At 57.6% G+C, this 9593-nt stretch overlaps 2 protein-coding genes across 3 annotated transcripts; one reads left to right on the top strand and one right to left on the bottom strand.

Moving 5' to 3' along the window:
• Nucleotides 1-224: 224 nt before the first annotated feature.
• On the bottom strand, nt 225-800 carry HSPB9 (heat shock protein family B (small) member 9). The gene has a single exon (XM_074319732.1). It carries the CDS (start codon nt 798-800, stop codon nt 318-320), a length of 483 nt encoding a protein of 160 aa, XP_074175833.1. The 3' UTR covers nt 225-317.
• Nucleotides 801-877: 77 nt separating this feature from the next.
• Nucleotides 878-9592, top strand: KAT2A (lysine acetyltransferase 2A). 2 transcript variants are annotated; one of them, XM_019747570.2, is made up of 18 exons: nt 878-2502; nt 2636-2759; nt 3103-3248; nt 3355-3444; nt 3731-3912; nt 4003-4194; nt 5065-5171; nt 5370-5480; nt 5569-5708; nt 5794-6002; nt 6217-6343; nt 7213-7323; nt 7728-7871; nt 8127-8241; nt 8333-8369; nt 8448-8511; nt 8651-8735; nt 8878-9592. In XM_019747570.2, exons 1-18 carry the CDS (start codon nt 2068-2070, stop codon nt 9069-9071), a joined length of 2613 nt encoding a protein of 870 aa, XP_019603129.2. In that variant the 5' UTR covers nt 878-2067; the 3' UTR covers nt 9072-9592. The 2 variants fall into 2 exon arrangements, with proteins under 2 accessions (XP_019603129.2, XP_019603130.2); XM_019747571.2 differs by having other exon boundaries at nt 880-2502; nt 5572-5708.
• Nucleotide 9593: the final 1 nt, after the last annotated feature.

Here is a 9593-nt window from a genome sequence, read left to right as displayed (position 1 = left end):
CTCTGCCGGTTCTGGAACTAGGTGACACTTGGGCCCTCCCGGCCCTCTGCTGCTCCCTGCTGGCGCTGCTGCTCTCATCTGCCAAAGGTTGAGGATATTGGTCCAAGCAGTGAGCTGAGCTGAACAGGACAACACTCCCCCGACCCCCACCCCCAGTTTCCACCAGGGCCACAAAGGCCTAATTCTTGGTGGACCACCACCTTGAGGTGCCTTTCTTGCCTCTCTCTACCTTCGTTATACCTCCACCTCTGACCCCAACCCTGATAAAAGACCACAGATGCCAAGGCTGCTGCTCACTTGGGTGGTGGTTTACTGGGTCAGGCTAGGTTGGAACCCTTCTTAGAGCCAGGGCTCCTGAGTCTCGAAGATGGACTTGTTAGGGCTCCAGGGGAAGGCAGCGCCTGGCACTGGCCACGGACACACAGCTGGCCCGAGGGGGTCAGACCACAGGTCATGGCTGCAGGATCCAGGTATGATGGTAGTTGCATTTGCCGCTGCATCTTCTCTGTCATGCGGTAGCACCCCCCATCCGGGTTGTACCCCTCCGTTTGCCGCTGGCCCGTCACCATCAGGCACTGGCCGTCCACTCGCACCACCAGCTCTTCTGGGGTGAAGCCGTGGGCATCCATCTTCATCTGGAAACCATTCTCCACCTGGATATCGTCCCACGCAGCTGCCACGTCTTCCCTGAGCAGCTGCACCGGCAGTACGGCCACTCGGTTCTGTTCGGCGAGGGCTGCGCCGGGGGACCGCGACATCACCTGGCTCCCGTTGGGAAGACCGCTACCGACCCGCTGCATCCAAGTGAGCAACTGCTGTTCAAGGGCGCGAGGCCCAAGTGTAGCGCTCTACGCGGGACACGGGAGAGGAGGGACCCTCCTGCGCCACGCACGGCTCTACTCTGGCTTGGCTCCACTCCCACTCCTCGCAGCTCAGCTCTGTTCAGTGGGGCTCCCTTCACTTCGGCAGTGTGGGGCCAGCTATGCACGTCCTACATCCATAGGTCAGGTTGTCAGCCACCCTGGAGCGCCCCCTGCTGCTTTTATCCTGGATCCTGTCCTTTCTCGGGACCCTCCCCATCGCCGGCAGGGAGCCCAACCGGGTACGCTAAAAGAGGCTGGGCTACGTGGGCTCCACCCCAGAGCGGAAAGAGTAGAGTGGAGATAACACTGAGATGTCAGGGCTTTTGTCCTTCCAAGAATCAGGCCTAGGGGCAAGAAGATTGTCCCTTGGACAGAGCCACTGTAATGTGACCACTGGATCATCCACTCTCGGAATGTCCTGCCTTTCTCTGACCAGGCACAAACCTGTGACACATTGGGGACTGGGAGGTGGACACAGCCTTCCTGGCTTCCCTCATTTATCCATGCTGGGCCTACTGTGCGGCCGGCTCAGCTGGGTTCTGGGATCACAAAGATGAAGACGCCGGTCCAACCCTCAAGGTACCCATGGTATTGGGGAAGAGACGTTACCACACGTAGGGAAAGGCTTCTGCCCTTCTCTGCTTCTACCTCATACCCTCCTTGGCAGCCTTCTTCGTGACCACAGCCATGCCCCTGGTGCTGCTTTATAATAAACCCTTTTTGTGGAAGTATAACATACGTACAGAAAAGTACACAAAAGGGTACAGTTGAAGTATTCCAAAGAGAACTACACATGTGTAACCACTTCACATATCAAGAACTAGAATTGTTGCTGCTTAATCTCCTCCGTAGCTGCAACTCTGTCTCGGAAGACACGTGGGACAGGAACTGGATGGAGGTGGGAGGGAGATGTACCAGGAAGTCAACTCGACCCCAGACGCTGAGTCTGCACGTCCACCATCTGGTCTTTGGAGGGGAGTCCCGCAACCAGAAGCCTGTTTTCTGGGATGCTTCTCCTTATCCCCAAGAGGACAGCAATCTTGACTATCCTGGAAGCCTTCGAGAGAGAGATTGGAAATGAAGAGGGGTTCAATCTGGGGTGCTGGCTTGGGCTTCTCTTGGCTGTCTGGGACCAAGAGACAGGATAGAAAAGTCTGGAAGCTGGAGGCAAAGGGAGCAGCGGTGGAAGACTACAACTCCCATAATGCTCCGAAGCAGCGACGCCTGCGCACTGAGCACCGGTTGCCCATGCGGCCCTAGGGCTGGGAGCGCTGCGCCGCGCTCCGCTGCGGGGGAGGCCATGGCGGAACCTTCCCAGGCCTCCACCCCGGCCCCGGCCGCGCAGCCCCGTCCCCTTCAGTCCCCAGCCCCTGCCCCAACTCCGACTCCTACCCCCAGCCCGGCTTCGGCGCCGACTCCGGCTCCCACTCCGGCACTAGCCCCCGCCCCAGCTGCAGTCCCAGCCGGGAGCACCGGGACGGGGGGGCCCGGGGTAGGAAGTGGGGGTACCGGGACCGGGGGGGATCCGGCTCGACCTGGCCTGAGCCAGCAGCAGCGCGCCAGCCAGAGGAAGGCGCAAGTCCGGGGGCTGCCTCGTGCCAAGAAGCTTGAGAAGCTAGGGGTCTTCTCGGCTTGCAAGGTGGGGGCGGGGCCTGGGGTGAGAGGGCGGGGCTTGGGACATCCTAGGGCTCGGGTGGCAATGGGAGCTCTGGCTCGGAAGCGGCTCCACGTCCCTTGGGTACAAGGTTATTGACTGATCCTTCTACCTCCAGGCCAATGAAACCTGCAAGTGTAATGGCTGGAAAAACCCCAAGCCCCCCACTGCACCCCGCATGGACCTGCAGCAGCCAGCTGCCAACCTGAGTGAGCTGTGCCGCAGCTGTGAGCACCCCTTGGGTAAGGCAGATAGTGCCTTGGAGCTGGTGGCGGGGAAGAGGCAGGTGCCGGGTCCTGCTTGGAGAGGACAACTTCAATGCCGCAGAGCTTCATCTCTTAAGATGCCTTCTAAGGAAGAATTGGGTTGGGAATGTGTATCTCCCCAGGGAGGAGAAAGGAAATCTGCCAATTCAAAAGAAACAAGGGGTCACCCAACGGCTGACACACAGGAGCAGTCAGTCTTAGTGCTGGTCATAGTGGTTGGAGAGACTGAGAGTGTATCGTAGCTGGCGATGAAGAGGGGCAGAAAGCCCTGTTGATGTCTTCTGTCTATTCTTCCCAATTCTACCACCTGTTCTCGTAGCTGACCACGTGTCCCACTTGGAGAATGTGTCAGAGGATGAGATTAACCGGCTGCTGGGGATGGTGGTGGACGTGGAGAATCTGTTCATGTCTGTTCACAAGGAGGAGGATACAGACACTAAGCAGGTCTATTTCTACCTCTTCAAGGTGAGCTTCCTCCGCATGAGAGCGAGCGAGCAAAGGAATTGAGGCTGGGAAGTCTGCATCTCAGAGCTCTGCTGACCTCTACCCCTCCCTCTTCCTCTTCCTCTAGCTCCTGCGGAAATGCATCCTGCAGATGACCCGACCCGTAGTGGAGGGGTCTCTGGGCAGCCCCCCATTTGAGAAGCCTAATATTGAGCAGGTGGGATGAAGAAGGGGGCAAGAGAGTTAGGGGCATTTGGAGGAGTGGGAAGCTTGTGTTCTCCATCCTCATCAAACAGAGAACGGGAGAGGTTCCAAGAGGGGAACATGTGTTGTGCCAACCTCAGGGTGTGTGTGGGAGGGGCACAGTTTCTCTTCACATAGAGCCTCAGAATGAGAGGAGAGCCTTGCCGCTGCCCTTAGGAAGCCTCTGTTTTTGGATAAGAAGCCCCTGCTGGCTGCTCACACCTCCTTCCTGGTTTTGTCTCCTGCCCACCCCTTCTCAGGGTGTGCTAAACTTTGTGCAGTACAAGTTCAGTCACCTGGCTCCTCGGGAGCGGCAGACGATGTTTGAGCTCTCAAAGATGTTTCTGCTCTGCCTTAACTACTGGAAGCTTGAGACACCTGCCCAATTTCGGCAGAGGTCTCAGGCTGAGGACGTGGCGACCTACAAGGTCAATTACACCAGGTACGCCCAGCCAGCCTGGGGGGAAGCTAGTCGGCCCAGCCTGAGCTCAGTGGTTTCCACTCTCACTTACCACTTCCACACTCCCTGCAGATGGCTCTGTTACTGCCACGTGCCCCAGAGCTGCGATAGCCTCCCCCGCTACGAGACCACTCATGTCTTTGGCCGAAGCCTTCTCCGCTCCATCTTCACTGTTACCCGGCGGCAACTGCTAGAGAAGTTCCGGGTGGAGAAGGATAAGCTGGTGCCCGAGAAGAGAACCCTGATCCTCACCCACTTCCCCAAGTAAGGCTCCTTCTGGTCTGTCGTGATTTAGCCCCAAGTTCACATCCTCCCTGATGTTCCCTTTTTTCCAGGAAGGCTTCCTGGATTGGTCCTTTCCCTCCCTCCGTGAGCCTTCTGGGATCTGGGCATCTACCTGGCAGATTTGCCCATGGCCCAGACACAACTTGCTAGCATTTGCCTTTGTGTGTACTAGGCTGGGGATGGCAGGTACATGGCCTGAGTGCTAACACTAGCCCCATCCACACCCCTGGTAGACATTACTAATTGTTTTCATGGGGCCTGGACACAGCCTCAGAATCCTTTCTACCACAACACTTCAAAAGACCAGAGTTTACGCTTGAGGTAAAACCAGTTTCCACTCCTAGTTCTTTCAGTAAGATTTTTCTCTGTCCTGCCACACCTTCTTCTCATTTTAAACGTGCTCATAGCTGTCCAGTTCAAGAAGCTTTTACTGATTAATCCAGGGCCTCCAGTGCCCCTTCTGCCCCCAGATGGGAATAAGGTGGCAGGAAGGGGTAGATTCTGGGCCCTATTTTGGCACTGAGGACCAGTGTGACTTGGTGCCCTGTCTGGCCACACAGTACAGGACGGTGCCAGTTCAGCTCCCGTCTCCCTCGTCTGTGCACTGGCAGACTGGGCCTCTGGTCTGTCTTGGATTTTGTACTGCCCGCCTGCCTTCGATCAGGGTCTCCCAGAAGGAGGAGGACTGTGCCTCCCCCTAATCTGAAGGCAGAAGTTGTCTCTGTTCTTAGGCTCTCAGCTCCTGAGAACAGGATCTGTTTCTTTGATCCACATCCTGTGCCCCAGTGTCTGGCCCAGGCTGGTCCCTTGGTTGGACAGAGTGTGGGACAGACTGTCCCCTCTACACAGGTTCCTGTCCATGCTGGAGGAGGAGATCTACGGAGCAAACTCTCCGATCTGGGAGTCAGGCTTCACCATGCCGCCCTCAGAGGGGACCCAGCTGGTGCCCCGGCCAGGTATGTGCCACAGCAGGTTCTGCAGGCTCTCTGCTTGGCCTTCCTGGCTGAGCTCAGCCCCTGCTGTGGAAGAGGCGCTGTGAATGGGAGCAGTGGGGACATGCAGGAGGGCTCACCTGAGGGTTGGAGGGTCTACATCTCTTTTTGGGGATCCACCAACACCTTTGACCCCTGTCCTCCGATTCTTCTGTCTCTCAGCTACAGTCAGTGCAGCAGTTGTTCCCAGCACCCCCATCTTCAGCCCCACCATGGGTGGGGGCAGCAACAGCTCCTTGAGTCTAGATTCTGGAGGTGCTGAGCCTATGCCAGGTGGGTACTTGACTCCTGACCTCTGACCCCATTCACCCCTCCCCCAACCTCTCTTGCTGTCCCTGGGAGACCTTGCCAACCTCTTCAGCAGGTGAGAAGAGGAAGCTCCCAGAGAACCTGACCCTAGAGGATGCCAAGAGGCTCCGTGTGATGGGCGACATCCCCATGGAGTTGGTCAACGAGGTCATGCTCACCATCACTGACCCTGCTGCCATGCTGGGGCCTGAGGTAGGCAGCCCAGCTTGCTGGCCATCGGGGGAAAGGGCCTCATGGACCTGAGACCCTAGCTCACTGCTTCTCTTCTGCTGCCCAGACAAGCCTATTGTCGGCCAATGCAGCCCGGGACGAGACAGCCCGCCTGGAGGAACGTCGTGGCATCATCGAGTTCCATGTCATCGGCAACTCGCTGACGCCCAAGGCCAACCGGCGGGTGTTGCTCTGGCTCGTGGGGCTGCAGAATGTCTTCTCCCATCAGCTGCCACGCATGCCCAAGGAGTATATCGCCCGCCTCGTCTTTGACCCGTGCGTCCCAGGAGAGCCCCAACCCCACAGCACCCCCCCGGGGCGCCGGTCTTTCTTGGCCTGTTCACCCCTCCCCAGGCTTCTTCCTCCAACTTTGGGAATTCTTGCTTCTCAGTTCCCAGCCCCAAGTACAGCCCAGGCCTCCAGGGCTGTGGGGAGCTTGGGAACATTTGGGGGACAGATAGGGACTATGATCTGTTCCCTCTCCCCTCAGGAAGCACAAGACTCTGGCCTTGATCAAGGACGGGCGGGTCATCGGTGGGATCTGCTTCCGCATGTTTCCTACCCAGGGCTTCACCGAGATTGTCTTCTGTGCTGTCACCTCAAATGAACAGGTCAAGGTGAGTGCACGCTCCCAGCCCCAGCCCCGGCCCCATCTACCACCTGCTTCTGAGTTTGGCCCAGGTCCGAGCAGAGGATATGGTGATGCAGCAGCCCCCATCCCTTCTTTCGTGGCCAGACAGTTCCTCACTCCCCCACAAGGTGGCACTTACACTCTGATAACTGGATTAAATAAACGCCTGTTGACAGACAAATGGATTCCAAGAGTCAGTAAAACTTTTAAATGAACCTGAATTTCTTTCATCACGAGAACGTTTACATACATTGGGGAGTAAATAATTTTCACAGTAGCCCTGCTGGGTGATAGTCCTGGCTTTGTCACAACAGACCCACTTGTAGAGTCCCTGGTTCTCCTTTTTACATAACCCAGATCTGCATGGTGCCTCCTTGGTCCTGACATGTGTGGGAAACAGTGTCTCCTCATGGTTCAAATGCCCTGACAGTAGGGTCCTTGGTATACCCCTTCCCCCCATTTCTGAGGCCCAGGGACCAGGGAGCAGTAGCCTGTGGACAGCAACTTTCTGGTTGGTCTTGGATCCTGGCCCTGCCGTGGCTGGCTGCCTGACCTTGGACGCATTTCCTCATGTAGCTGAGTTTCAGTTTTTCCTTCTGTAAATGAGAGTAATATCTACCTCATGACTTGAGAATTGGTCTGTAAAGTGCCACGCACCATACCTGGCCCAGAGCGAGCACTTAGAAATGTAGCATCCTGCACTTTTCTCCCCCTCTGCTGGTCCCCTTTCTTCCTACCTGCCTTGGATCTCCTGGGTATCCCCACCTCCTTCCCAACCTGCCCCCTCCTCTCTGGGTTCAGGGCCCTCCCGAGACCTGCCCCTCCTCCCTGGTAAGCCCTGCCTCCTCCCCGCAGGGCTATGGGACTCACCTGATGAACCACCTGAAGGAGTATCACATCAAACACAACATTCTCTACTTCCTCACCTATGCTGATGAGTATGCCATTGGCTACTTCAAGAAGCAGGTGACCCTCGCCTCACCCCACCCCACACTTGCCCGCCACCTGGGGTAGGGGTCATTCTGTTTAGCCTCCTGGTGTGGATAGACTGGGAGTCCCTCCCTTTGTGTCCCCTGTGCTGTCCAGCACCCGTGGGCACATCCTTCCTGCCTGTCTTCCTCCGGCTGCTGCCCCAGCAGGTGGGGTTCTGTAGGGCAGCGGGGTGGCCGGCAGAATTGGGAGGCTCTTGGGGGTGAGTTGAGAGGGGCACCTGACCTGGAAGCTTTCCTGGGACAGATTGAGCCTTCAAAGTGCAGAGTGCTGTACTGGGGACCTCTGGAGGCGGTTCAGGAACCGGGGATAGTGGGGGAGGAGCTGTTAAAGTTGGAAAAGTCTTGCTGATGGGTTAGGTCATGACTCCCACTCCCTAGGGCTTCTCCAAGGACATCAAGGTGCCCAAGAGCCGCTACCTGGGCTACATCAAGGACTACGAGGGGGCGACACTGATGGAGTGTGAGCTGAACCCCCGCATCCCCTACACGGAGCTCTCCCACATCATCAAGAAGCAGAAGGAGGTTGTGTGTGTGCGCGTGCGCTCACCCATGGGGCTTTTTGTGGAATGTGTGTGTGGGGATGAGCACATGTGTGGACGTGTACCATGTGTCCATGCACGTGCACGTGTGAGGTGGGGCCAGGGTCTTGGTTCCCGTGCTGCCTCCAGGGGACTTAGGAGGGGAGGCACCTGGACTCAGTGGTGCAGGCTCTGACAATGGCCCTGGGAGGGTAGGTGCTGGGGCTGGGGTTGGCCCCTCAGACCCTTCCTTCCTCAGATCATCAAGAAGCTGATTGAGCGCAAACAGGCCCAGATCCGAAAGGTCTACCCCGGGCTCAGCTGCTTCAAGGAGGGTGTGAGGCAGATACCTGTGGAGAGTGTCCCTGGCATTCGTGAGCAGGGGCCTTGGTGGGGGAGGAGGCATGCTGCTTGAGGTGTGGACAGGCATTCTTAGGGATGTTCTCCCCACTCCCCACTTTGCAGGAGAGACAGGCTGGAAACCGCTGGGGAAGGAGAAGGGGTGAGTATTGTATGGAGGGAGAAGGTGTTGGGGGAGGCAGAGGGACCAGGACCTCAGACTTGGCATCTGTTGCCCCAGGAAGGAACTGAAAGACCCTGACCAGCTCTACACAACCCTCAAAAACCTGCTGGCCCAGATCAAGGTGCGGAGACCAGGCTCCCTTCTGGGGGTTCCTGCGCCAATGGCTTATGGCTTTATGACCCAGTCAGGGGTGGGCGGCAGTCACAAGCTGGGCCTGGGGCACAGTGGGCTTGGCCCCAGTTCTCCTCTCCTTTCTCCAGTCACACCCCAGTGCCTGGCCCTTCATGGAGCCCGTGAAGAAGTCTGAGGCCCCTGACTACTATGAGGTCATTCGCTTCCCCATTGGTGAGGATGCTCCATCCCAACCCCTTCCTTCCACTTCCACCCCCAAATCTATTCCTGCTCCTGCCTTCAGTGGGCCACACAGCCCCTTTGACCCACTGTCCTCGGCCTCCTAAAGTCATGCCCTTCTGTCCTGCTGCCCCAGACCTGAAGACCATGACGGAACGCCTGCGCAGCCGTTACTATGTGACCCGGAAGCTCTTTGTGGCTGACCTGCAGCGGGTCATCGCCAACTGCCGCGAGTACAACCCCCCGGACAGCGAGTACTGCCGCTGTGCCAGTGCGCTGGAGAAGTTCTTCTACTTCAAGCTCAAAGAGGGGGGACTCATTGACAAGTAGTCCCCCACCTTGGACCGCTGCCTCAACCTCGAATGTCTCCACCTCGGGTTCTGATCTGATCCCTACGGGGACCCTGGTGCCCGGGTTCCTCTCAGGTCCCTCTACCCAGGGGCCCCTCATCCCCTAATCCTGCAGCCCTTCCTGGGCCCTCAGGCACCTCCATGCCTGTAGCTGTCTCACCCTTCATTGTGTCTGACCTTGGGAGAGGCCTCCTGGGTCGGGGGCTCAGCCCTTCTGCAGTGGCTGGTGGCCGGAGGATAAACCCTGCCCAGCCCTGGTGGCTCCCAGCCCTGGTTCTTACAGAGCTGTGGAGTCTGGGCCTGACCCAGGTCAGCTTCCTCAAAGGCGAGACTGCCAATTTTAGCTTGAGTGAGGGGGCTCCAGGGGTGAGAAGTTCAACCTGGAATGTAGGGGCCATGCCTCGCCCTGCGGTGTTCTGTCCCCCAGTGGTTGGGGATATGGGGACCATTCGTATCCTGGCATTAATCCCTTGGAGGGATCAATAAAGCCTTTTTTTTTTTT

The sequence above is a fragment of the Rhinolophus sinicus genome, linkage group LG15 (genome assembly GCF_036562045.2).
Source record: "Rhinolophus sinicus isolate RSC01 linkage group LG15, ASM3656204v1, whole genome shotgun sequence".
In the NCBI taxonomy this organism is placed as follows: domain Eukaryota; kingdom Metazoa; phylum Chordata; class Mammalia; order Chiroptera; family Rhinolophidae; genus Rhinolophus; species Rhinolophus sinicus.
The sequence above is the reverse complement of the archived record's forward strand: the minus strand, read 5'-3'. Positions and strand labels throughout refer to the sequence as shown.

Bases quoted from the DNA above. Each gene is read 5' to 3' on its own strand.
- KAT2A (XM_019747570.2), top strand. From the start codon at position 2,068: ATGCTCCGAAGCAGCGACGCCTGCGCACTGAGCACCGGTTGCCCATGC. The intron at 7,324-7,727 runs GTGACCCTCGCC...CCCACTCCCTAG, and splicing joins TTGGCTACTTCAAGAAGCAG to GGCTTCTCCAAGGACATCAA. The intron at 7,872-8,126 runs GTTGTGTGTGTG...TTCCTTCCTCAG, and splicing joins TCATCAAGAAGCAGAAGGAG to ATCATCAAGAAGCTGATTGA.
- HSPB9 (XM_074319732.1), bottom strand. From the start codon at position 800: ATGCAGCGGGTCGGTAGCGGTCTTCCCAACGGGAGCCAGGTGATGTCG.